This window comes from Opisthocomus hoazin, chromosome Z, assembly GCF_030867145.1.
Source record: "Opisthocomus hoazin isolate bOpiHoa1 chromosome Z, bOpiHoa1.hap1, whole genome shotgun sequence".
Taxonomy (NCBI): Eukaryota; Metazoa; Chordata; class Aves; order Opisthocomiformes; family Opisthocomidae; genus Opisthocomus; species Opisthocomus hoazin.
In genome coordinates this window covers 19,647,997-19,673,472 of record NC_134454.1, presented here as the reverse complement: position 1 = coordinate 19,673,472, position 25,476 = coordinate 19,647,997, and the positions used below count along the sequence as shown (strand labels likewise).

Sequence of the window (25,476 nt, the reverse complement as noted above, 5' to 3'; positions counted from 1 at the left end):
ACACTCAGATCAGTGAGAATTTGAAAATGTCAGTCTGGAAAGTTTGTATGAGCAAAATAGAATCCAGAAAAGACTTGGATCCAGAAATTGGTAACTTGTATATCTATGTATATTTATAATTACAAAGCTGGCTGAATTTATTGTGTTTTCTGAGAAAAATTGTCAAATGACCTTGCTATCTTCTGTCTCAAATCTGAAACTCTACAAAATTACCACTACTGCTTTCCATAAGGGCTTCTGTCCTTTAAATTGTTTAAAAAATCTTATTTTTAAGGTAGATGGTAAAAGTACAGAATTCTGCATATAACCATAATTAAAGTTTTAACTATAAAATAAATACAAAATTCACTGAGGTCAGTGTTACTTTTTGCTGACCTCAGCAATGCTGATTTCATTAGCCTTCTTTGTATGAGCTTTATGATGTGTTGTCATTGTTTCATCAACTTACCATCTAGACAGCAAGTTCTGTAATTTAGTAAAGTGATCGTGTTACCAATAGCAAATGTATGACTATGAAGCGTTAGTGTACCAGTTACTGAAATTATTGTACCTGAAACATAGCTGAATTTATTTATTGTGCAAAACAATAGATAGTGCTAAAATAATTTAATTCTAGCGTAATGTATGCTGAAGTCAATATCTAGAACTTGGGTTCTTTTCCTCCACACTGACTTCACTGAACACTTAACAGATCCAGAAGTTGTAAGCATTATTTGGGAAATACTCAGAAGTTCTGTTCTGTTCAGTCAGCACGGGAAGCAACAGAATGATTTTCACTATTTGAAGAATACAACAAACCCAGCAGTGAAACCTCACACTGCTAGTAGCAGGGAAAAAATATCTTTTAAGGTCTCACAGGCCTTTGGATTTTGGTCTACTATAGATGCTTGCCTTATTGCAAGTGTGATTGACTGACATTAGTATTCCTATTTCAGGTATTTGTTGTTCATTACATTTACACAGAACAATTCTGTAAGTGCTATGTAGCTTGCAGGTAGTTCCACTGCAACTAAGCAGCAAACTCTTGCTACAGGTGCATCATGCCTATCATTTATACACATACACTCCCAAATGACTTGCATCAAAGAAAATTGCCACTAAATCACAGTGGGACTCTATGCGCAGCAGTGGAGAGCCGGATCCTAACCACCTGCTGATCCTGTGTATGCTTTTGGTTTGTCCCCTCTTGTATTTCAAGTGTTTAGCGCCTTGCAGGGTATGGCCTATGGCTGTGTAAGTGTCAGCATCTTCCATTGCACACTGACAGACCTTGCTGCTAAAAGGCAGGTACTCTTATTGCTCATCCAGTGTACCCCACATAAGCACTTAAGTGTTTATTTTCTTCAGTCATTTTGAACATTCAGCTATTTTTCAGGTGTTGTTCTGCACTCTGCTTTGCAGCTGAACACGATTGCATTTCCCTCTATGATTCAGTATGTCAGAGCAATTTTCTGCCGGTGTTCACAGGCAACTGTTAATGCGCCTCTCTCCCTCCCTCTGCCTGCACGTTGTGACTCTGATGCTCTGTGTACATTTTCTTAGAGACCTGCTGTGCTGGACAGGCACTGAAATTGTATAATGGATTATGTGGGTTGACTTGGAGCTACAGAGGCAGAAAGACCTTCTGCCTAACCTTCAGCCTCTTCCTTTGTTCTCAGTTAGACCTGAGACACCTTTTCTACTCATTTCCCTAAGTCAGTCAGTCAGTCAGTCAGTCAGGACATGCACATATGCATTTAATGACTTCTAAAAGTTCTCTTCTCGAGGACAGATGAGCTCCTAAAAGGCATTTTTTAAGAAGTAAAATGTTTGTCACATGGAGAGCTAACTGTGCCTTGTATTTCATATACATGTATGCTTCCTTTTTTATCCCCATCTTCAAAATATCCCCTGTGTACTTTTCCCCTTCCGGAAGAATTCAGGTCCTTAAAACCATAATTGTGCGGGTAAGACACAAAGAGACTGACCAGCTGGTACGTTTTTCAAACTTGGCCTTTCTCTTTTCCTATTGAAAGTGCAGAAATGAAGGATGTTACTCATGCAAAATGGTGACTCAAGAAATTACAAAAAAAGTAAAAATTAAGCCAAAATGGAAATTAGTTGATCTCAACCTCCTTTCTCTTCTGTTACCTTATTATAGTAGTTGTATGGACACTTGAGCCACTGAAAGGTAGACAAGTTAGTTTTCCTGTAAATATGACACCCTGAAGTAAAAATTTTTGTCCTCGTTGGGTTCTTTGTTTTCCGGCTTGCGAATATCAAGTGAGTCGTCATTCACATATAGGTAGTAACGTCTGTCTTCATAGCATTGGAACTGCACTGAATCTCCTTGGTAATGCATGATGAAAAAGTAATTATCTTCACTCAGCTAAGAAAATACAAAAAGTAAAGAACATATGTTATATTTTTAAAGTCTTTTCATAGGGTTTCATGTGACAAAAACTTATGTATGTTGCTGGCTTGTTATATTTTGAATGCTTTTCTCCAATGACACATATATACCAATTAAATAATACCTGTCTCCCTCAAAGGACTGAGTATTTCCAGAACCACAGCTGCATTCCTTTGCATCACAAAAAGACCAGCACAGTTTTCGTCTGCAGTATACCCGTTATTGGGATAATTTAGTATTCTCATATGGTTATTTTCTTACCACAGGCCTGCCTTGTCAACTGCCACTAGCAACAAAATGTCAATCCACAGTTTTTCTTGCCTCTTTTGGAGTAAAATTAGAATGTTACAGTACCAGTTACTCCTAAACAACTGTTTTATTATCTGTGATTTTTTTGTACATCTCGAGTTTCCAATACACTTTTATTAAAATCCATCTTTGGAGGAATGGCTATTGTCAAAACAGCCCGTCTGTGTGTGTAGATGTGTTTGTGTTCTCTAGGCTCCTCAGGGTGAGGATGGAGAAACAGTTACCAGAAAACACCATGCCAGAGAGAGGAAGAGTATGTGCTGAGAGGTAGCCTCCAAAACCATAAGCCCTGGCGACTAGTAGCCCTGTCAAATCTGCAAAAACTGATAAAATCAGGGTACGAAGGAGCTGCTGAACCTGCCCAAGGGCTGCAGCACACAGTGGCACCCATGGCGGGTTGTGTCACCCACACCACCTCCAAGAAGGCAGCGGCTGCTCTAGGTGGACAAAGACTACAGGGCAGCCAGCACATGCCAGCGGACCTACTGCAATGAGGGACCCCATGCGCGACTTTGTGCACAGCAGCCTGGAAAGCCCTGGTACGAGCCCCTGCTCCCGAGCACACGGCTGGCGTTGGCGAAATTTAAAAACACCTCCTGTATCTCCATGAAATGGTGGAAAATTAGATGGAGAGCCATCAAAGGAAGATGATTTGGGGAATGGCATTGTGTGACTGGGAGAAGAAAAAGGAGCTGGATGTAGAAGCATATCCAAACATTGCTAGAGCCAGAGGTTGCAGCAGGTCGTTGAAGAACCATGTATTTTGCAATGACATGTGATGATTTCCTATTATGGCCCGTTAAGAAGGCTGATAAGAAAACCTGGAGAATATGGTGGACTACTGCCAGACAAAGTTCATCCTGAGGACAGCTCCTATGGCAGCAGGCATGACAAAAAAGGTCATTTGCAAGTTCCAAGAAAAAAACAAATGGTTTTCAGTTATAGATCTGACTGTTTCTTTGCCATTGCATTAAATGAAGGACCAATTTGTAGGTCAGGTTTCACATTTAATAAAAAAAAAAATACACCTTTACCCATGTCCCAGAGGTATTTCACAATGCGTTTGCGATAGCATATGTATGCTCATGTTAGAAAAATGCTACAAATACTGTCTCCACTGGTTAAAGAAAAAAACATTGTCTTATGGAACAATATGTTACTGATGGGAGCTACAGAGAAAGGTGTGAGAGAGTAGTATCCAAGTTCTAAAATAAATAGGCTCAAAATTATTTAAAGTCAGTGTGAATAAGGCACAATGACCATAACCTCAGGCTAAGTTCAGCTGCTGCACTCTAAACCAGGAAGCAGCTGAAAGATAGCATGGAACACATATGAAGGCCAGCTGAAACAGAACAAGACATCTTATATCATCACGACATTTTCCACAAATTAGTGTAAGGCACACTAAAATCTGCATTTTGCCTCAGATGAAACAAGGAAATGAACACATGATCAAAAACTGGATGAGTCGTACAATGATGATAAGCAGACTAGTAAAACTGAGCTGCCACCTCAGTTGCATCAAAGAAGCTACGAACCTTGGGAAATATTACAAATTAATCATATGGCACTTTGGATTTGTGTCTAATACAGGGTTGATGACACACCAGTGTTTTGACTGTTGCTGAGCGGTGCATGCACAGCATCAAGACCTTCTCTCATTCCCACTCTGCCCCAGCAATTAGACTGGGGGTGGGCAAGAGGCTGGGAGGGGACACAGCTGGGACAGCTATCCTGGACTGGCCAAAGGGATACTCCATGCCATGTAACGCCATGGTCAGCCATAACGACTGCCATAGAGGAAGAACGGGGCGGGGGGGGGGGTTTGCTTCCAAGGTGGCTGTTGCTCAGAGACAGAATCACAGAATCACAGAATGGTAGGGGTTGGAAGGGACCTCTGTGGGTCATCTGGTCCAAACCCCCTGCCGAAGCAGGGTCACCTACAGCAGGCTGCACAAGACCTTGTCCAGGCAGGTCTTGAACATCTCCAGAGAAGGAGACTCCACAACCTCCCTGGGCAGCCTGTTCCAGTGCTCCGTCACCCTCAGAGGGAAGAAGTTCTTCCTCATGTTCAGACGGAACTTTCTGTGCTTCGGTTTGTGCCCATTGCCCCTTGTCCTGTCGCTGGGCACCACTGAAAAGGGTCTGGCCCCATCCTCCTGACACCCACCCTTCAGGTATTTGTAAGCATTTATTAGGTCCCCTTGCAGCCTTCTCATCTTCAGGCTGAACAAGCCCAGCTCCCTCAGCCTCTCCTCGTAGGAGAGATGCTCCAGTCCCATCATTATCCTCGTAGCCCTCCGCTGGACTCTCTCCTGTAGCTCCTCATCTTTCTTGAACTGGGGAGCCCAGAACTGGACAGAGTACTCCAGATGGGGCCTCACTAGGGCAGTGTAGAGGGGAAGGAGAATTTCCCTCGACCTGCTGGACACACTCCTCCTAATGCATCCCAGGATCCCATTGGCCTTCCTGGCAGCCAGGGCACGCTGCTGGCTCATGGTCAACCTGTCGTCCACCAGGACACCCAGGTCCCTCTCCACAGAGCTGCTCTCCAGCAGCTCCACCCCAAGCCTGTACTGGTACATGGGGTTGTTCCTACCCAGGTGCAGGACCCTGCACTTGCCCGTGTTCAACCTCATCAGGTTCCTCTGCGCCCAACTTTCCAGCCTGTCCAGGTCTCGCTGAATGGCAGCACAGCCTTCTGGTGTATCTACCACTCCTCCCAGTTTGGTATCATCAGCAAACTTGTTGAGGGTACACTCTAACTCATCATCCAGGTCATTGATGAAGAAGCTAAACAAGACTGGGCCCAGTACTGACCCCTGGGGGACACCACTAGTTAGCGGCCTCCAACTTGACTCGGCGCCGCTGATGACAACTGAGTTCTGCCATTCAGCCAGTTCTCAGTCCACCTCCCTGACCACTCATCCAGCCCACACTTCCTGACCTTGCCTAGGAGGATGTTATGGGAGACTGTGTCAAAAGCCTTGCTGAAGTCTAGGTAGACAACATCCATGGCTCTCCCTTCATCTACCCAGCCAGTCACATCATCGTAGAAAGGTATCAGATTGGTCAGGCATGATTTCCCCTTGGTGAATCCATGTTGACTACTCCTGATTAACTTCTTTTCCTCCACTTGCTTGATGATGACCTCCAGGATAAGCTGCTCCATCACCTTTCCCGGGATGGAGGAGAGGCTGACTGGCCTGTAGTTCCCTGGGTCCTCCTTCTTTCCCTTTTTGAAGATTGGAGTGACATTGGCCTTTCTCCAGTCCTCGGGCACCTCTCCTGTCCTCCAGGACCTTTCAAAGATGATGGAGAGTGGCTCAGCAATGTCATCCGCCAGCTCCCTCAGCACTCGTGGGTGCATTCCATTGGGGCCCATGGATTTGTGGGCGTTCAGATCGCTTAAGCGATCCCTCACACAGTCCTCCTCGACCAAGGGAAAGTCATCCTCTCTGTAGGCTTCTTCTCTTACCTCCGGGGCCTGTGATTCCTGAGGGCCTGCCTTGGCACTGAAGACTGAAGCAAAGAAGGCATTCAGTAGCTCTGCCTTCTCTTCATCCTCTGTCACCAGGTCATCCACCTCATTCAGCAGCGGCCCCACATTGTCCCTAGTCTTCCTTTTGCTGCTGATGTAGTTGAAGAAGCCCTTCTTGTTGTTTTTGACATCCCTTGCCAGCTTCAATTCCAGGTGGGCATTGTCCTTCCTCATCACATCCCTGCATGTTCTGGTGACATTCCTGTACTCTTCCCAAGTGGCCTGTCCCTCTTTCCACATTCCATGGACCTTTCTGTTCCACTTGAGCTCCGCTAGAAGCTCCTTGTTTAACCATGCAGGTCTCCTGCCTCCTTTGCTCGATTTCGTTCTCAGGGGGATGCACCGCTGCTGAGTGTGGAGGAAGTGACGCTTAAACAGCAACCAGCACTCTTGGACCCCCCTGCCTTCGAGAGCCCTGGCCCACGAGATTCCTCCCAGTAGCTCCTTGAAGAGGGCAATGTCAGCCCTCCTGAGGTCCAAGGTTTTGATCCTACTTACTGCCCTGCTTCCTCCACGCAGGATCCTGAACTCAACCATTTCATGGTCACTGCAACCGAGTCTACCTCCAACCTTCACATCCTCAACCAGTCCCTCCTTGTTTGTTAATACAATGTCCAGCAGAGCGCCTTTCCTTGTTGGTTCCTCCACCACTTGCATCAGAAAGTTATCATCGATGCTCTGTAGGAACCTCCTGGATTGCGCCTGCCTAGCTGTATGGTCTTCCCAGCTGATGTCAGGGTGGTTGAAGTCCCCCATGAGAACCAGGGCCTGTGACTGTGAGGCTGCTTGCAGCTGCCTGTAGAAGGCCTCATCAACTTCCTCCTCCTGGTCAGGTGGCCTGTAGTAGACACCCACAGTAATGTTACCCATGTAAGCCTGTCCCTTAATTCTAACCCATAAGCTCTCAACTCCTTCTTCATCTGACCCCAGGCAAAGCTCAATGCATTCCAGTTGCTCCCTCACATGTAGAGCAACTCCACCACCTCTCCTTGTTGGCCTGTCTTTCCTAAAGAGAGTCTGTAGCCATCCATTACAGCATGCCAGTCATGCAAGTTGTCCCACCACATTTCTGTGATGGCAACCAAGTCGTAGCCATCCTGCTGTACAGTGGCTTCCAGCTCCTCCTGTTTATTGCCCATGCTACATGCATTGGTATAGACACACTTGAGCTGGGCTGTCAATCTCACCCCTGGCCCTGGCACGCCAAGCCTGGGCTCATCCCTACTAAGCTGGGCGATGTCCGCTTCCCCCTTTGAACCTAGTTTAAAGCCCTCTCAATGAGCCCCGCCAGCTCATGGCCAAGAATCCTTTTTCCCCTTTGAGATAGCTGCACTCCGCCTGTCACCAGCAGGCCAGGTGCTGTGTACATGTCCCCGTGATCAAAGAAGCCAAAATTTGACCGATGGCACCAGTCCCTGAGCCACCTGTTAACCAGATGAGTTTTCCTGCCCCTCTCAATGCTGTTCCCTGCCACTGATGGGATGGAGGAGAACTCCACCTGTGCCCCTGATCCCTCAACCAGTTGCCCCAGTGCCCTGAAGTCCCTTTTGATGGCCTTGGGACTTCTCTCTGCGATCTCATCCCCGCCAACCTGCATTGGTTGGGCAATTGATCTGCTTGTCGGGGGATGTAAGTACTTTTGCATCACTTCGGGTTTTTTCTGACCTTCACATATTAGACTGTCTTTATCTTGACTCGCAAGTTTCCTCAATTCTGCTGTTGCCTTCCTCTCCCCCGTCCCACTGGCGGGGAGAGGGATTGAGTGAGGGTCCGTCTGTGTGCTTGGCTGCGGACTGGGGCCAACACCGCTCAGTGTTTGTTTTTTCACAGCTGGTCCCGTCCTGACAAACGTTAGGGCTGTGCTTCCAGCCCTGGGGCTGTCAGTTCCCGGTGTATTGGACAACCCTCCACATGAAAGCAAACTGTGGCCCGCACTCTGCTGCCAAACGGATCAAGCTCTTAACGGAGCTTTGGGAGTTGTGGCCCTTCAGATCTCAGTCAACCCAGGCTGGGGAATTCCAGTCAAAGTTTTAGGAAAATGCTGTCCAGTTATACTAACCTAACAATGCTGCATTATCTGCAAAGGGACAACAACTTGAAGAAGAGCAGCCAGATCTAGCAATAAAATTGCCAACTTCGGTAATCTTTTAAGCAAATGTGTTAAGAAGAAATTTAGAAGGACTATCAACTGAGAAAGGAAAGGAAGGTTTGAAACAGAAAAAACTGAGTTCTGCTAGTACTTAATAAGAGCTGAGAGGGTTAAGTATGCATTGGGATGGTTAAGTATACATATGCAAAGGCCTGAGGGTGGTAATGTATCATGAATAGTAAAATATTATAGTTGAACCAGAACAGAAATAACACTGAAGGGAGATACTACAGATACATACTTCTCTGATAACCAACATATAATCACTAAACCCTGTACTTCTGAAAAAGTAAAAAAGAAATGGTAAAAATTTATACATAAATAATGAAAATGGTAAAATGAGAACATTAAAAACCTATACATACATGTAACAACACAGAATGTGAACAAATCTCATTGGCAATTTGCCCTCTACTATCTGTTCCCCCTGTACTCCCTCCTACAATGATCTGTTTAGCTGCCTGAGTCCCAAGGATACAGGCCCAGCTCTGACACTACATGGCAGCATAATTTTGGTCCAGACTTCTAAGAAAACTGCTAATTTCTGAGACAGTCTGAAAGAAGATAAGGGCATGAAACAGAAGCAGCCTAGTTGAGAACTCCGAGTCATATCAAGCCATTAGTATCAACAGTGAATGCTAAATAAAACTCATTTCAACATTATAATCATATGCTGTTTTTATCAGAAATGACTGGGATGAACTCTTTCCTGTGTGGGGGCTACATCGTGTGACAAAGTTTGTAAATGTAAGCTTACTTGTGCTAAAAGAGACCATATTGGCTGGTGGGACAATTATATACATAAGGGGTGGGAAACATCCCATCATTGTCAGTGTGTTATGGGGAGATACTTGCGAAAACATTTTCTGTGGTGGAGCTAAACAGAAATACTGTTCTGTATCTCTTCATTCATCCAGTTATGTTGTTAACTGCATTTTATTGTATGATATTATTAACTATGACAAGCATGCTTTATTACAGAGTTAAAATAATTACAGTTATCAGTAAATGTAAGCTTGCTTATAAGTGAACTGCTGGGGCTGGCCTCTCAGCTGCTGCTCCAGCTGGGTAACCATGAGTATGTGCACTGCATGGGCCATGAACTGTATGTACGATGCAGTTTTCTGCTCTTATCAGCACAGTGCTGCGATAAATATTGGCTGTGATCTGTGTTACCTTCCGGACTTCATCCTTTATCAGAATAAGATGTTATTATAAATTATTATTTGCTGATACAAGCTGTTATCATTTTATTATGATAATAACAGCCTAATTAATAAAAGATGTTTTAATAAACATTGTGAACTGTGTCTCCGTAAGCCTTGGTTACAGAAATGGAAATTTACACCACTATATGCAACTCTTTCTGCTGTGTAACAGCAGGCTCCACAGATTGTCATGGTTTTGGTAATTCAGCTGGCAGCCTTGCAATAAAAAAGGAAAATGCCTGTCTTTAAGACTTACTGTTAAATGCTAGCAGACTAAATATCACATTGCAGCACCACATAGCTTTGTCATTGGCCATGAGAAGTATTTCTCCATCTCAGTCAACCACTCCCACACTTCTTCATCCTAAGGACAATGGAGGCTTAATTCAGCACACCAGAAATTATTTCCTTGTCAGTGCACTCATTCTAGCGGCTTTATTAAGAATCTCATCATTCAGACTTAACAATGATTTTGCCTGTTGGCCTAACTGGATGTGGTTCACGTTCAGGCTGCTGATTTCTCACACAAATAAGTGACTTTTTTTTTTCTTGTCCTTGAAGGTATTGGCAAGAAACTATGATGAGTAGATCACTGCCTGTCTTGTTAGGTAATGAATGGGTTCTCAGAATGAATTTTTCATTTTAATTATCTGTTTAGAAACCCACAGTGATGAACAGGCACTACAGGCAACTGTTACAGCTCTTCTTTCCACCTGTCCCTCAAAACTTGCAGCCATCAAGACACTAATTCTTTCCCTATGAACAGATCCACAGAAAAAGGCATATCTTCTTCTACAAAAAAGCATATGAAATACATTTTTGAAGAATGCAATATGACTGTGATAGTTCACATCATACAAGAAGGGTACTAGAAGTTGCCCTATATATTTCCTAAGCTTTGTATCTTTCTCCTTCCATGCAGAGCCAAGGAATATTCGTGGCAAGTAAGTGCCTCAGTAGGAACTTCAACTGAAGGACCCATTTGGATTTTCCAGGCCCAGTATGCAGGAGATTTGTTTGTTAATTATTGAAAAAAAAAAAAAAAAAGTACTGTAGCTCATGCCTTTGAAAGACCATTTCAGAACTGACTTCAAACAAGAAACTTCTTGTCATTTCAAGTTACCAGAATTCCTTTCTGATTTAGGAGAAATGTTAGCAATGTTAGAAATGTTAGGCTGGGAATTCTAAGTTTTCAGTGTTTCATATTCACTATTATGAAGTTCTGAAAGCCATCTGATCCCAGATAGCTTTAGTTTTGCTCACTGAAATTGGAAAGTGTCTTTTCAATGCCCCTGTATAGTAAATCTGCAACCCTAACAATATATTTCCTTAGTTTTTCATTTTCTCTAGGTTATAATGTCTGCCTAAGATATCTTATAGAACAATTAAAGTAGTTTCCTTCTTGTGTTCACAATATTTTATCATTTCAACCTAGAAAAGAGCCAACAAAATCAAGCTTTGGTCACAAAAATGTGTTAAGAAACCACCTGGCTACCTGTATTTCTATACACAATGCATTACTCCTGATTTATAACTATCTGCTGATACAGAATTCAGTCTGAAAGTACTTCAGGGACTGCTTACTTTTACTTTGTTATTTATATTAAATTAAATGTATCTCTTTTATGCTTTTATTAATTCCCAGAAGTTTTTGCCTGTGGATTCACTATTTCTTAAAAACATCATTACTCTTGTAATCCGACCCTTCTAGATCTGCTAATACACTCATGCAGATTTTCTAGATATTGTCTAAGAATTTGTACGAGGTGAAAACTACTTTGTATCTACCTGCATTTTATATAAGCATAATAATATGGGATATATCTCTATTTTTCATGTTTTAATTGAAAGTCAGATATTTTGCCTCTAGGTTGAAGGAAGTACTCATACATACAAGTCAAGTCAAAAGTATGTAGAGTTCTTATTTGCCTTTTTCTGAGGAAAGGACTAAAAATCAGCTGAAGTAGGAAAGCAAACAGTCACTTAATGAGTAACAGCAGGGTGCATTTAGCTGCACTTTTTTTACACCTGTGTTTGCATATACACTCTCTCACACACATGTCTTTTTTTGTTTGATCATGATTATATACCTGTTTGAAGTCAGGATTTTCATGGTTGCATGTTTTCATGTTGCAGCTTTCCACTGGAGGATAATCTGGCTCTGAACAAGATGCTTTTAAGACCTGTATTTACAAGCACACAGATTGGTAATTTTGTCTTCATATTTTGCTCTTTTAATCCACCAAATGTAGTATTAATCCTAAAGAAAACTCTCTTTTTTAATCAAGTCCATTAATGGTGACATTCAAATTATCCAAGATGAATATGTTGATAACTATATTCCTCTTTCACCATTTGCAACAGAATATGAATCAGGTTGAAAGCAAATAACAAAGGCAGTCCTTCAAACTGTTTAATGCTCAGATTCTATTTTGCAATGCAGCCAAAACTGAACCATGTTGTAACAGAACACCAAAACTTTATCACAGATAAGGAGCCTTGTCATCTTTCATATCAGAATTCCTGCTGAAATTAAGAAAATTGTTTGTATTCTGCTGAAAGAAGAAAAAATCCATGATCTTTCCAAGTTTTTTACATATTTGGGAGACACTAAATATGTCTTACCCCATTTTCAGTTAAGAACTGCTTTTAATCATGTCAAGAAACATAATCTGGTATAACTTGGTACTTTAAAATAGGTAATTGGGAAGTAAAATCCATTAGGGCTCAACACTCAGTTTTTTCCCTGATTTAATGGAACACCTTTCAAACAATTCATTTATTAAAAGATAATCTCCAAACCAGAAAAATCCTTTTAAAATTATTGCTGTTTCAAGGACAGAAGGGAAAATCCCAGTGGAATAATAGGCTATGAATATAATTAATGTGTCTTGCAACATACATTTCCCCAGATAATTTCAGGAAACAGATTTTACGGGAAGTCATCTGTGAATGAAAAACAAATGAAAAACACTAAAGAGTAAATTTGAAGAAGCATTTGGCAATTTACACCATCACGCATGGCCAGCGTTAGATGAAGGCTCATTGTTTATCTCAACATAACATGTAAACAGAGCATCTTAGACCTTTGCCCTGTTTTAGAGGGTAAATTCCAACATAACTTTCTTCCTCAGAGTTCAGTAAAGGTTATAACCCTCCAGTAGGGAAAGCTAGCCTTGCCTGCTCTTTCTACCATATAAAAGCCTTCACAAGACTGAAGAGAATGAGAATGCTCTGGCAATAGATGGTAAATGTTTAAAACAGGATACTATGTTCAGCTGTATTTTCTTTTCATCACATTCCTTGCCATTTTGGTCAATTAGGAAAAAATAATTCCCGGTTAAACTCCTTTCTTTCCAAGGCAGCATTTCTGCTTCTTCCTCGCTTTTTATCTCCTGCATGGTTTCTGGTTAAGAAGCCCAGTCTCCCTCCACAGAGACGGGAACCCAACATCCTTGACTGTCTTCTAGCAACAGTAGTCAACTACTTAACCCAACAATTTTTGCAATAACCTACTTTAAATATTTCCCCAGACACAACAGAGGCAGACAGTAAGAGGTTGTGAAATGTGGAACGTGGTAAGAAAAGGAAAATTAATTTCAAAAGGTCTGTGGGGAAAATTGTCCTATAGTAAGAAAGAGCACCCACAAGTTACAAAGGAAATAAACTTCTTACCTTCAGAGAGAGCTGCTTCTTACCCTTGCACAGTAGGACAAATTCATTAAGCTTCGATCTTTGTGTGAGGATCACCAAATTTTTAGAATCTGTTTTACGTAGAGGAGAATATTGTAATAAAATGTATATCACTGTAAATGAAGCACAGCTGAAAATATTTTATAGAGAGACAACATTTAGATTCACTTTACGTCGATAGAATCACAGAATCACAGAGTCATTAAAGTTGGAAAAGACCTCTAAGATCATCAAGTCCAACTGTCACCCTAGCACCACCATGCCTGCTAAACCATGTCGCAAAGTGCCACATCTACAGGTTTTTTGAACACCTAATAAAGGCACAGGCATAAAAATAATCATTCTTGATACCATTGTCTTCTGTAAAATATTTAAAGTCTATGGCTTTAAGATACTTTAAATTTGCCACATATATACTTTATTTCTCTATTTATAGTTAATGTATGGAATATCAGTTATATATTAATATACTTACTATGAACAACATCATATTAGTAGTTAACACATGCATGTAATACACGTTTATGTAAAATATCTGACTATGTACATGTCACTTTTATTTTCTGTATGTTTTCTAGGTCAAAGTCCTTCCACTATTATAAGTGAGGGGGCACTGGATTTACTCTCTTTTGAGATAATACTGTTTTTTCAGCTGCAGGAAATAATAGTATATCAATAATACAGGATACTCCCCAGCCTGATAAACTGACAATATTCATTATGTTTTGGTACTTCAAGGCCTCAGCAAAAAGTAAGTAAGTTAAGGGAACCTTTATCAACTGATACGGCATACAAGAGCATTACCTAGCAAAGCCTGTGACATTAAAAACTAGCCAGTGATGCTATAACTATCTGACTGCTTCAAAATAACACCACTTGTGCTTTTAAAAATATCTCAGGTGTACTGTTTAAGACAAAAAATATAAAAGAAAGTGGCAGTTGATCTATATGTCCATCTCTGCAGCAACTGAATACAAATTTTATGGAGATTAGGTAATTATGCATTATCAGTTGCAGTTCAGGAGATTTTTTTTTTTTTTATTACCAAAGATATTTTTTAGCTTTTGAAGGATATTTGGAATCAGCAGAACGTATTCATCCCACCTGACTGATTTTAGCTGCTCTAATCCTGGCCCTGATTTTAGTTGCCCGAACTTACCCTAACTGTAATGCTTTTTTGAAAGTCTTCTAAAGGAATTTTGTCTGAGCCAGCTACAGCATGAAAATAGCATTAAAATCCTTGTTAATAATTGAGACACACTTCAGCCTAGTGTATTTTACTCAGTTTACATATGTATTCAGATAAATAAGGTAGAATGTAGAAGGTCTAAAATTCTGCCATTTTTATTACTTTTTGTGACATCAGTTTAGATTGCCTCAGCCACTATTGTCCAGCTTCAGCTGTAGCACTGAAGAGGCACATCAGCAGGCAAGAGATTTCATATCCAAGTTAAGAGTGTTCTGACTTAGAGGTAAGAATGGCAACAAAAGAGGGATGCAGGAGAAGTTGACCAAGGATGTATGTCAATTTGAGTTACACCCTAACTATCCTTGGCTTTCTCCGTCTATAGAGTTTATTGATACTTGCTTATACATTGCTTAGTCTGAGTAAATCTGAAGCAGTCTGACTTTCCCTGTCGCCTCTGAAAAATGTGAGAAGTGGCCTGTCAGGCACACAGTGAATGGCAAGGAACATAAGGAATCTTTCCATGATTTCATGCATGATATTTCCACTCTCTGATGACCTTTGGATGAATTACCTAGCCTCCCTGGTTACTAAAACCTTATCAGAGCCTAAGGTGCAATTTTACAAATTCATGAAAAGGAAATTCTTTGAAATTAACTAAATATGAGAAACTACTTATTGCTTGGGGTGTCTCTGAAATGCAAAGCACTGGTGTTTGGAAGGGTATCAATATTTTATACTGTTACCTAGAAATCCTCATTTGGCCATTGTTCAGGGTGGAGTCCTGGACCAGACGGATATTTGCTCTCATCTATTATAGCAGCCTTTTATGGTTGAAATTGGAATACATTTCTCCTCTACTGGAATACCTGGAATTAATATAGCTTTGATGTTCCAAATTATTTCTTATGCTCACATTATGAAAGTTCAAAAAATGTGTCTCCTCTTTCTTCATATCCATTTCTTCTTGTTTTTCCTTTCCTGCTGCAACAGGCCTTTGCTAGCTAAGACCCATACGCCAGCAACAGAGCGCACACTTTTTAAAATATTGGATTTTCTAGCTTGTATACATTCTATTTCCTCATATACATTTTTCTTCAGTCCAAGCCATTACTTACAACTAGCTAAGGCAAATTTTGTGACTTCGAAGATTTCTTCTTATGGAACACAGATAGGCTCTTTCATTTTTAGAATTGTCCAGCAACCTGACCTAAATTAAATTCTTGCACAATATGTTACTTCTAGTGTCAAGTCTACGTACAAAACATTACTAACTTCTTTTCCTGCGCTCAAACTCTCGTCAAAACCAGACCCTAACAAAAAGAATAATACCTTTTATTCTCACAGAAGTCTTACCAGTAACTGCTGGTTCATTCCTTGTGAACATGCTTAACCATGCAATATCTGAAACAGGAGATATTTAACAAATATATGGAATTAGGTAGTTACATTCTTCAAATTTAAAAATCACAAACAATTTAAAGAATTGTTTTAACACATAATCTGAGAAAGAGTGTGTAATAGCAATATGCATCAGTCTTTTTCCTGCAGGTCTCTGAATTCATATAACCCCATAGGACTGTAGAGTTAGACTTGTGAACAGGTACTCTGAAGTCTGAGTCTAATAAATGCATTGATTGATTAATTACCTTTTGCAAAAGAGAATGCATCTGAGAAAACAGAGGTCAGTAATGAGCTGTAAGGCCTAAAATGCTATCAAAGAGAAGCCTGAATGTCTTTGGCAGCAGTTGTGAGAACCCTGATATAAAATGTACGAGACTGGAAAGTAAATCCTGCAATAGCAGGGTGTTTCTGGCTTTTCTAACATCAGCATGAATCATGTAGCCAGCTATCTGGGGAAAGCATCACCCACTTCAGATCAAAGTCACAAACATCCAGATGGTTCCTAATATGATGCTGTCCTAACTGTATCATCATGAATTTATGATTGTGGTTCTTGTGTTTACATATACAAGAATATCACATTGCATTTCTTTTTTTTTCTTTTTCTTCCAGTAACATCAGTATCTTCTACATCACGATTTTCAGACTATGAATCTAGTCACAAACTGTGTCTGTTGTGCACCCATACAAGTTTTGGTTCTGTTCATAAATTAGCAATACTAATTGTATGAGTTACTTCAAAATTCTGTGAAGTTATCAAGCAAAAGATACTTCAAAAGATACAAAGCATGCTTAAATACCTTATCAGCGCAGCTGTCATTATTCACAATTTTATAAAATAAAAACAACACTAATTTAGTTATAAATATATCAGTCAAGTCTTTCTATATCTTTATCTGAAGCATATATAATGGACTTATCATTCCTGTAAAAGCTGGGGTTTTGTAAGACATAAAGTTTCAGTAAGTTGATAGCTATCTTACAGATTTCAACTTTTTCCTGTATTTCAGTTAGAAATATGGTTTATTGTTTTTTGTCCCTACTTTCATATATCTGAAAAATTTATAATTCTAGAATAATTGCATTTGTTGTTGTTATTTGCCCTTTCTCTACCAAAAGAATACCCTCTAACAACTACTTCTGTAACGTTAATTGTGATATCATTTTTGGTGTCCATTAGAGAAGGCCCATTTGAAATAAGAGTTCTGTAAAAAATATAATACTCCTGAAAACTGCAAAATATTCTCTATTTTTCTCCATTTTGCCCTTGTCTCTGAGGATTATCTTTGTTTTCACTGTCTTAATAGCTAAGCACCTAGACTTCCCTTTAACTCAAATGGGAGTGAGTAAAATAATCTTCTGATCATTTACATATATTATGTATCTACTGCAGACAGGAATAAAAGTTTGCTTATATCATTATGAATATTCACAAACATGCAATATAATGTTACATCTACAGAAAACATATAATCATAGAATCATTTAGGTTGGAAGAGACCTTTAAGATCAAGTCCAACCATTCAGCTAAGTGCCAGGTCTGCCACTAAACCATGTCCCTAAGTGCCACATCTACACATCTTTTAAGTACGTCCAGGGATGCGGCCTCAACCACTTCCCTGGGTAGCCTGTTCCAAGGCTTGACAACACTTTCAATGAAGAAATTTTTCCTAATATCCAATCTGAACATCCCCTGGTGCAACTTGAGACCATTGCCTCTCGTCCTATCACTAGTTACCTGAGAGAAGGGACCGACACCCGCCTCAGTACAACTTCCCTTCAGGTAGTTGTAGAGAGCGTTAAGGTCTCCCCTCAGCCTCCTCTTCTCCAGGCTAAACCCCCCTACTTGCCTCAGTGGCTTCCCGTAAGACTTGTTCTATAGCCCCTTCACCAGCCTCATCACTATTCTTTGGACCCGCTTCAGCACCTGAATGTCCTCCTTGTAGTGAAGGCCCCAAAACTGAACACAATGCATATAATAGTACATTTTAAAACATCCTATAGCATTACACATATGGTTGGTGAGTTTTGGTCTAAAAAGGACACTACCTTCATGGGATTGTGAATCCTTGGTTGATATTTCATGATGACCATCTTCATCTATGTCAAAATGCACTGTTTTTGAATCTTCAGTCAGTATATAGCATTTCAATGTTTCTCGCAGACTAAATGCTAATCAAAAATGAGTTACAATTAATTTTACTAGGAATAGAAAAATGGTAAAATTCCATAATAAAAAGATCAATTGTAGTTTTACAGCAATCTTTGCTTGATAATCTATGTGCATTTCAACTACGAACAGTATAGCCAACATGTAATGAAAATAATACAGTGGGCTTAGACAGCTGTTTTTTGGGCTTGATGGTGGTGTGAAGAAGGAAAGCAAAAAATTTCTTTGCTTGAAGATTATCTGAGAGAGAAGAAGAGATGCATGCTGTACCTTTTGGAGAGTTAACATGTGCAAAAACTTGTGCTTGAAAAAATGGCTTCCAACCCAAGCCTGAGGGATAGCGTAAGAAAGCGCATTGTGGACAGCCTCCAGATAGCTGTGTTGAAAGACACTAATGGGGATGGGAGGAGTCTGAACACAAGAGAGAGGGCCTACATTAGCAGTTGGCTGGTGAATGAGTAGTCTTACAGTGGGGGAGAGCACCTTATGGGGAGCCGGAGCCAGAGCAAGGTTGTGCACAGGAGCCTGACTGAACACAGGGAGAGATGTGAAAAACACAGAGTTAAGTTATAAGTTTTCATTCTGAAGAAGAGGTGAAGTAAGGAAAGTATCTTTACAACATACTGTTTCTAGACTAGTTTCCTTTATTTCACAGATAAGTACTTGCCTGTTTCCAAATTTTGCACTTTCAAAGTTTGATCTGTGTATAGACAAGAGTTTTAGATTAAAGTGCAAATGGCTACCTAAAATAGCAGCATTTATTTTGGGGACCTGACATCTCTTACTGAAAAAAAAACTGGTCTTCATGGCTAAAAGCTGTCAGGAAGGAAATTGTCCCCTATCTCTACTGAGCACAACTGTGCCGTTCTGGATGTCAGAAGGATGCAGATCCAGCCACTTGGGTGTCAGACACCTACAGAATAAGACTATAAGGCACAATTCTGATTCTGTTAGGCTGAACGTTGTTTAGCTTTGCTACTTTCAAATTCAGTTAAGATAATTCTGAGACAACAAAGACCTCCAAGGTACGCTGTAAGATAGAGACCTTTCTTTGCCAGAACAATTAGGCAAGTAAAACAACAGGATATTCAAAATGCACCAGCAGTGACATAATGTTCTGGGAATGCTTGACTTCACCAGAAGTGTTCTTACTCAGTTTATATCCTCCAAAACATCCATATTCAAGCAGACATTCTGAAAAAACATAGAACTTTCTTTCCACCCTGTTTAGGATGAGCAGAAAATCTGCACGCACACCCCGGCAGCCCAAGTCGCACCGACAGGTAATGCAGGCACACCCTGACATCCCAAGTCACATCAACAGGCTATGTATGCACACCCTGACATCTCGAGTCGCACCGACGGGTGATGCAGGCACACCCTGACAGCCCAAGTCACATGAACAGGCGATGCATACACAGCCTGACTGCCTGTGTCGCACCGACGGGCGATGCACAGAGACCCAGACACCCCATGTCGCGCCCTCCAGGCGTGGCGGGCCCGGCAAGCCCCGTGCTGGGCTGTTGGCATGTGCATGGCTGACCTGCGCCTGCTCTCCAAAGGCCTGGCAGCTCAGGCCATCGGGCTTCCGGGAAAAAGATGGGTTGCTCTGAAAAGCAACAGGACAACAACTACAATAGTCAACACAGCAAACATTTTTTAAATTGTTATACTTTAACAGTTATAGTCTAAGAATTCTACTTTTAACTAGAATTACAAGAACTAGCACAGTGCCCAAGATAAAACGTTTGGCAGGCTTGTTGCGTCTTTTGCTCTCTTCCAGGGAGGTACAGATGTGCTTTAGGAATTACCAGTCTGAATTTGGTGGTGTGAAAAATCTAATGTCACTATTTTGAGGACTGTTCCTGTACTAGTTGTTTTAAAGGCAGCTTTCATTTTTTGTTCCTCCAAGTACTTTCATTTTTGACCTTATTATAGATAAGTACTTCCAGATACTTAATTGGGTTGGCTTCTGCCTTGGACCGGAATCATCTTTCCAAGATTACAAACATACCTGCCACTCAGCAAAGAGTTACCTGACTCTCCAGAAGCTGTTTTCACAGATCTCAGCTGACGTTTCCTCTTAGCAGACTGCCTTCCACGGACAGACACTTCATAGGGCTTTCTGCGGCCTGAGCGGAGCAGCATTGCGGAAGCACTCAAGAAATCCTGATAACCTGAGTTGCCTCTCTTTTGCAGTCCTAAACAAGGAGTTAGAATTCATCACAATACTTGATGTTTCGGTTGAGAAATGAGTTTGCAAAGAGTATAATTTTGATAAATGACAGCTAAAGGAAGCAGGGTAAAAACAATTGTTTGACTGCTTGCAGGACCCAAACTTGTGTCTTCCAAGGCAAAAACAGTGTGTTTCCAGTGACAGAAAATCAGTTATCTGTCTACACTTCCACTAAGATGCAGGTTATCACAGATACATTTGTGTAGAAGGAATATATTTTTTAAAATTTCCCGTTAGATAAAATGTAAGCAGCTTATGTGACTTCAATTTAATTTATTCATGCTTCTCAATCATAGGAAGCTAGCTACACTTTCCTAGCTGGATTGCAAAATCATATTCTTTTTGTCCTTCAGAACACAATCTAAGATAATTTTCAAAGTGTTCATAAGTGATTGGACATGATGCTACCTTCAACACAGCACAGTCTGACTTCCAGTAAAGACATGCAGCCAGACTGCAATCTTAAACCAAGGTTCACGAAACGTTATCTCAGGAACGAGGACTGGAGTTTGGGAATTTGAGGAGTATATTAGAATTCTTGAGGCATATCACAAGTGACCAGGAAAAAAAAAAGCATTTCCAACCATTATGAACTACTCATATTTTCATATGATTAATGTTTCCTTTACATTCAATAATTTCAATGTGCTCTGCATTTTTCAAATGAAGTTGTACTTCTGACTATATTTACAAAAAAATAATGCTCTTCAGTTGCTGAAGGATAGATGAAAAGGATTTAAGCATTACCTAGGCTAGATATCCTAAGAAGAGGTTGGTGGCTAAGAATAGGAACTATGTTGACTGAGGAACCACCCAGGCAACTAATAAGATATCCTCAGGATGCAGCTTAAATCACTGCATTTTAGAAAACCTAAGGACCTTACTTTGGTTTGAAGAAGGGGAAACTGCAATTTTCAAGTCTGCATGCTCTCATGATGAAGTCACCTGTTTATCACAAGTGTTTATGGCAAGTGCAGACCAAAGAAAACAATGAGCCTTCATTTTGTCTGGTACCCTGGGGAATGAACCTGCCAAAGATGGGTATAATTTTAGCCCCGCGCAGCTTTGCACAGAATAGCTTAGTATCAGTTAGACAGGAGAGATCATGGGCTTGTTCAGCCTGAAGAAGAGAAGGCTGCGAGGGGACCTAATAAATGCTTATAAATATCTCAAGGGTGGGTGTCAGGAGGATGGGGCCAAGCTCTTTTCAGTGGTGCCCAGTGACAGGACAAGGGGCAATGGGCACAAACTGAAGCACAGGAAGTTCCGTCTGAACATGAGGAAGAACTTCTTCCCTCTGAGGGTGACGGAGCACTGGAACAGGCTGCCCAGGGAGGTTGTGGAGTCTCATTCTCTGGAGATATTCAAGACCCGCCTGGACAAGGTCCTGTGCAGCCTGCTGTAGGTGACCCTGCTTCGGCAGGAGGGTTGGACTAGATGACCCACAGAGGTCCCTTCCAACCCCTACTATTCTGTGATTCTGTGATTCTGTGATTCTGTGGTTCTGACACTGAACGATTTGTGAATTCACCCAGCAGAGGTGAGTTCCATCTTCTGGACTGGTTCAGTTCACTGATGCAGAATTTCACATTAAATATTTACGTGAAATTGTAGTAATGAAAGACTTCCATCCCTGGCAATTCTCTTGTTACTAGCCAACAAAGGCTAACTAAGGGTCTTTTCAGCCTCTTTAGCTCTTTAGTCATAACTAAACATTCAGTTAGGCCACTGAGAAGTGAAACATTTATTAGAAAGAAATAATTTATTCTTCCTAGCAAAGATGTCTCGTTTTTCAAATGTCTGATAACTTGTTGTCAGAGCTATAAGGTAAAGGCAGGGTCTTCTTCCTTTTGCTGAAATGGCTTTATCACTGAGGATGCTAAACAAAAGAAAAGACCCTTTGTGGTTTTCCACTAAGTCCTAACTGGGACCTGACCTCTGCAAACATCTAACTGAATCGGGCTCTGCAAAGTATGTGGGCAGTGGTAGCAGATTGTGGATCCTGAGAGGCATTGGTGTCCTAGGTGTTCAGCATTAGCCGAGCATCAAGGCTTCATTAGACCTAGGATGCTGAAGAACAGACATTTGATCCCTTACAGAACATTCCTACTGAAAACATAAGTGCAATTCTAGTTTGGATGCAGTTGATCAGAAGTTCTGAAGATCCCAGTGCCTGATTTTTATACACAGTGAAGCAGTCAGGGAATTGTCTTCTGCTGGATTTGCCCTTCATGCACTGCATTTACTAAGTTACTAATGCCAATTTATATTGAGATAGTCCTAAATGTTTAATGATTTTTTTTTTTGAGAATTAATGTGATACCATGCAAAGCATCTAGATTCAGTCTTGCATCTGTGTTATTTATACCCACTACTGTACAAAAAGAAGAAGGATGATTAAAGGTCAAGACCCTGAAGCATTCCTGAAGAGGGCAGGCCAGTTCAAAGAAATTTTCAGAAGCATATTTAGGAAGTGGATAAATTAATAGAAAATTTTCTATGGAGAAATACACACAGGTAATCTTGAAGTTCTGAAGGACTGTACTTAAGTATTTTGGCTTGTTTGAACAAACTTCACCTCTGTTAGCTCTCCAGAACAAATAAAGCTCTATACAATAAATAACAAAAGCCTCCCTAGCTTGAATTTCCTCACACGTCCCTTAAGACTGAGTGACATATAAATACTTCCATTTCAATAAGCCTTTCCTCTCATGCCCTGTTCTTACATGAATGTCATCTGCTCCACTTCTTTCATTCTTGCTGATAGTTTTTAATGTTATGTGTCTCTCCCTATGTCCACTTCTTCAATTCTTTCGTTATGTGTCTCTCCCTATGTCCATTTCTTCAATTCTTTTCTCTCTTTCGTAAGTTATACACGGCTTGAAGGGGGCAAGGAAGAGCTGGATGCTGTTCTTGGCTGCAGACCTAGTCAAACACTGTTTTGGAAACTTGGGTTTGTTTTGCATCTAAGCTAAGTACAAAGGAAGCAGAAAACTCCAGCTATAGCTCTTTAAACTGCTGAAATCAGATATACTTAAGCACATTTGTGGCCAATGGTAACAAGATCACCCTAGAAGCACAGGGAGTTTGAAAATTTTTCCTGCTACATAGACCATATCAATTCATTTATATGAAGGCAGCAAAGAAAATGTTCTATAGCTTCCCTTGCCCCCTTAGTGATCTCATTTGTTCTTAATCATTATTCTTTCTTCCAATTAGACCCCAGACACATATGATCATAAAACTAAATCAAATTCACTACACGAAAACAGAATTTAAAATTTTGGAGCTTATTCACACAGTGGTATGATCCAAATATTATCTCATACTATATGGGTACATTCATAACAGGGAACCTCTCAGACTGTAAAGGATCAGAACTGTTTTTGTCAAGTGTATTGGGTTGAAGCTGTCAGTCCTGCTCCCAAAGAACAGAAGAAATTTTTCTAAGTTTGCTACAATTTAACAGTGGGTTAAAGAGAACATTTGTCATCCTGTAGCTAATAAACAATGAGGTTATTGTCTCTTTCAAATCAGACAGCGTTTACAAAATCTATACTAGGTATAGGAATATATAAAAATAGACATAAACTAGACTAAGGAAGATATTTCAGAAGAAAACTTTAAAGTCAACTGAAAAACTCATTATTTGTTAGAATCTAAAAAAGCAGTCTGATAAAATAATCTTAAATTGAAGCCAATTTTAAACCCTCCTGTAATCTTCCACTCTTGCTTACCTTATTTTGCCTGCTATTGTCTCTGCTGGGATACTTCTACTCAGCAGAATGCTAGAAGCAGCTCTGCTACAGCCAATTTATTGCCTGAACACATGGCAGGAAGCCAAACCCCCGAATAAAAGAAAAGTCTGACATGGACCTGATCTTCTCGATCTCTGCAGTCACTCACTTCCACCACTATTCTCATGGCTCTAACTGCTGCTGGAATTCCAGGAGTGCTGGAAATAGTAAAAACAACTTTAAAACATCTGTTTCTCTAAGATGCCACAGAAGCTGTCCTCCCCGGAACTGCATGCAAATTTTTAACCATTAATTCTGTGCAAGCCCTGAATATACCCATAAATACTGTTCTACAACTTTACGTCACTGATACTGTTCTTGCTATCTGACATTCCTTCCAAGGCTGATGCAACGGCAGGTGCTGGGTTTATGGTAATATAGACATATTAAAAATAGGAGTGTAACCTCAGTTGCCAGGAGCTTGAAATAAGTTAACTGCTTAAACATTTACCCAGCTATTAGGCGGGCTTTGCAGGCATTAAACCAATGGCAATAGCAGGTTTGCTTATGATATGAGTGAACCTAGTTAAAGTGGATATGCTGTACTTCTTTGCTGATAAAGCCCAGATAATGTTTTTTATCATACAGGAACTAGCTCTTTCATTATCACATTTGGCATGCTTAGTCAGCTTTATCCATCTGCCTACGTACATTCCTAACCCTTCACTCACCTATTGGTCCTCTCTGTTCCTACAGACTAATCTTGTTTTAATAAGCAAACATCGCATTTTTCAAAGAGTGAATCACACTTTTATATACCTCACTGAAATAATGAAACTCCTCTAATACAATGATGAGTAATTCTTTTTGCCAGAGTTTTCTTAAAATCAAGGAGCTACTGCTTATATCTAGAATTTGTATACTATGTTAAGAAAGTTCTATATTTTACCTGTGTTTGGATTAGGAAAAGTATTTTTTAGTTCATTAAGCCCTCATTGGGCACTGGTAGTATATCAGGTCAGTAGAAAGACTTTATTAACAGATATATTTAGTGGCAAAGCAATGTGAAACTTCGAAATCTCAAGTCTGTGGCTATTACTCCAGCAGACAGAAAAATGTGGGAAGGGTTCTAAACGTCATGACATAAGACTCATTTCAGTACAGCACAAATGCACTGAAAAATATGTGATCCACCAAAACCGTTCTTTTTTTAATACAGTTGCTCAGAGGCTACACTGGGTCAAGGTCTGATGACACTTCAGCAGCTGTGTTTTTTGTTAAGGAGCAGGTGGACTGCAAGGTGTAGACTGCATGTCACATGAACCATCCTTACAGGCTGTATCTGTTCCCGGGCCATGAGGTAGCATTCCAGGTTTAAGTGAAGTGTCTGTGGTCCCTACAGCCAAAGCACAGGACATGTTTTTTATTTTAAAAGATAAACTGTATGAACA

General features: G+C 40.6%; 1 protein-coding gene across 2 annotated transcripts; it reads right to left on the bottom strand.

Moving 5' to 3' along the window:
* Positions 1 to 2,179: 2,179 nt before the first annotated feature.
* Positions 2,180 to 24,066, bottom strand: LOC142358829 (uncharacterized). 2 transcript variants are annotated; one of them, XM_075410967.1, is made up of 8 exons: positions 24,026 to 24,066; positions 20,089 to 20,253; positions 17,932 to 18,054; positions 15,835 to 15,882; positions 13,275 to 13,363; positions 11,690 to 11,782; positions 9,856 to 9,963; positions 2,314 to 2,368 (listed from the first exon to the last, which is right to left on the bottom strand). In XM_075410967.1, exons 2-7 carry the CDS (start codon positions 20,198 to 20,200, stop codon positions 9,880 to 9,882), a joined length of 549 nt encoding a protein of 182 aa, XP_075267082.1. In that variant the 5' UTR covers positions 20,201 to 20,253; positions 24,026 to 24,066; the 3' UTR covers positions 2,314 to 2,368; positions 9,856 to 9,879. The 2 variants fall into 2 exon arrangements, with proteins under 2 accessions (XP_075267081.1, XP_075267082.1); XM_075410966.1 differs by lacking the exon at positions 9,856 to 9,963 and having other exon boundaries at positions 2,180 to 2,368.
* Positions 24,067 to 25,476: the final 1,410 nt, after the last annotated feature.

Coding starts and splice junctions, on each gene's coding strand:
- LOC142358829 (XM_075410966.1), bottom strand. CDS start 20,200: ATGCTGCTCCGCTCAGGCCGCAGAAAGCCCTATGAAGTGTCTGTCCGT. Junction 13,364..15,834: donor GAATGAACCAGCAGTTACTG/GTAAGACTTCTG, acceptor TACGTAAAACAG/ATTCTAAAAATTTGGTGATC. Junction 11,783..13,274: donor AGAAGCAGCTCTCTCTGAAG/GTAAGAAGTTTA, acceptor TTGTAAATACAG/GTCTTAAAAGCATCTTGTTC.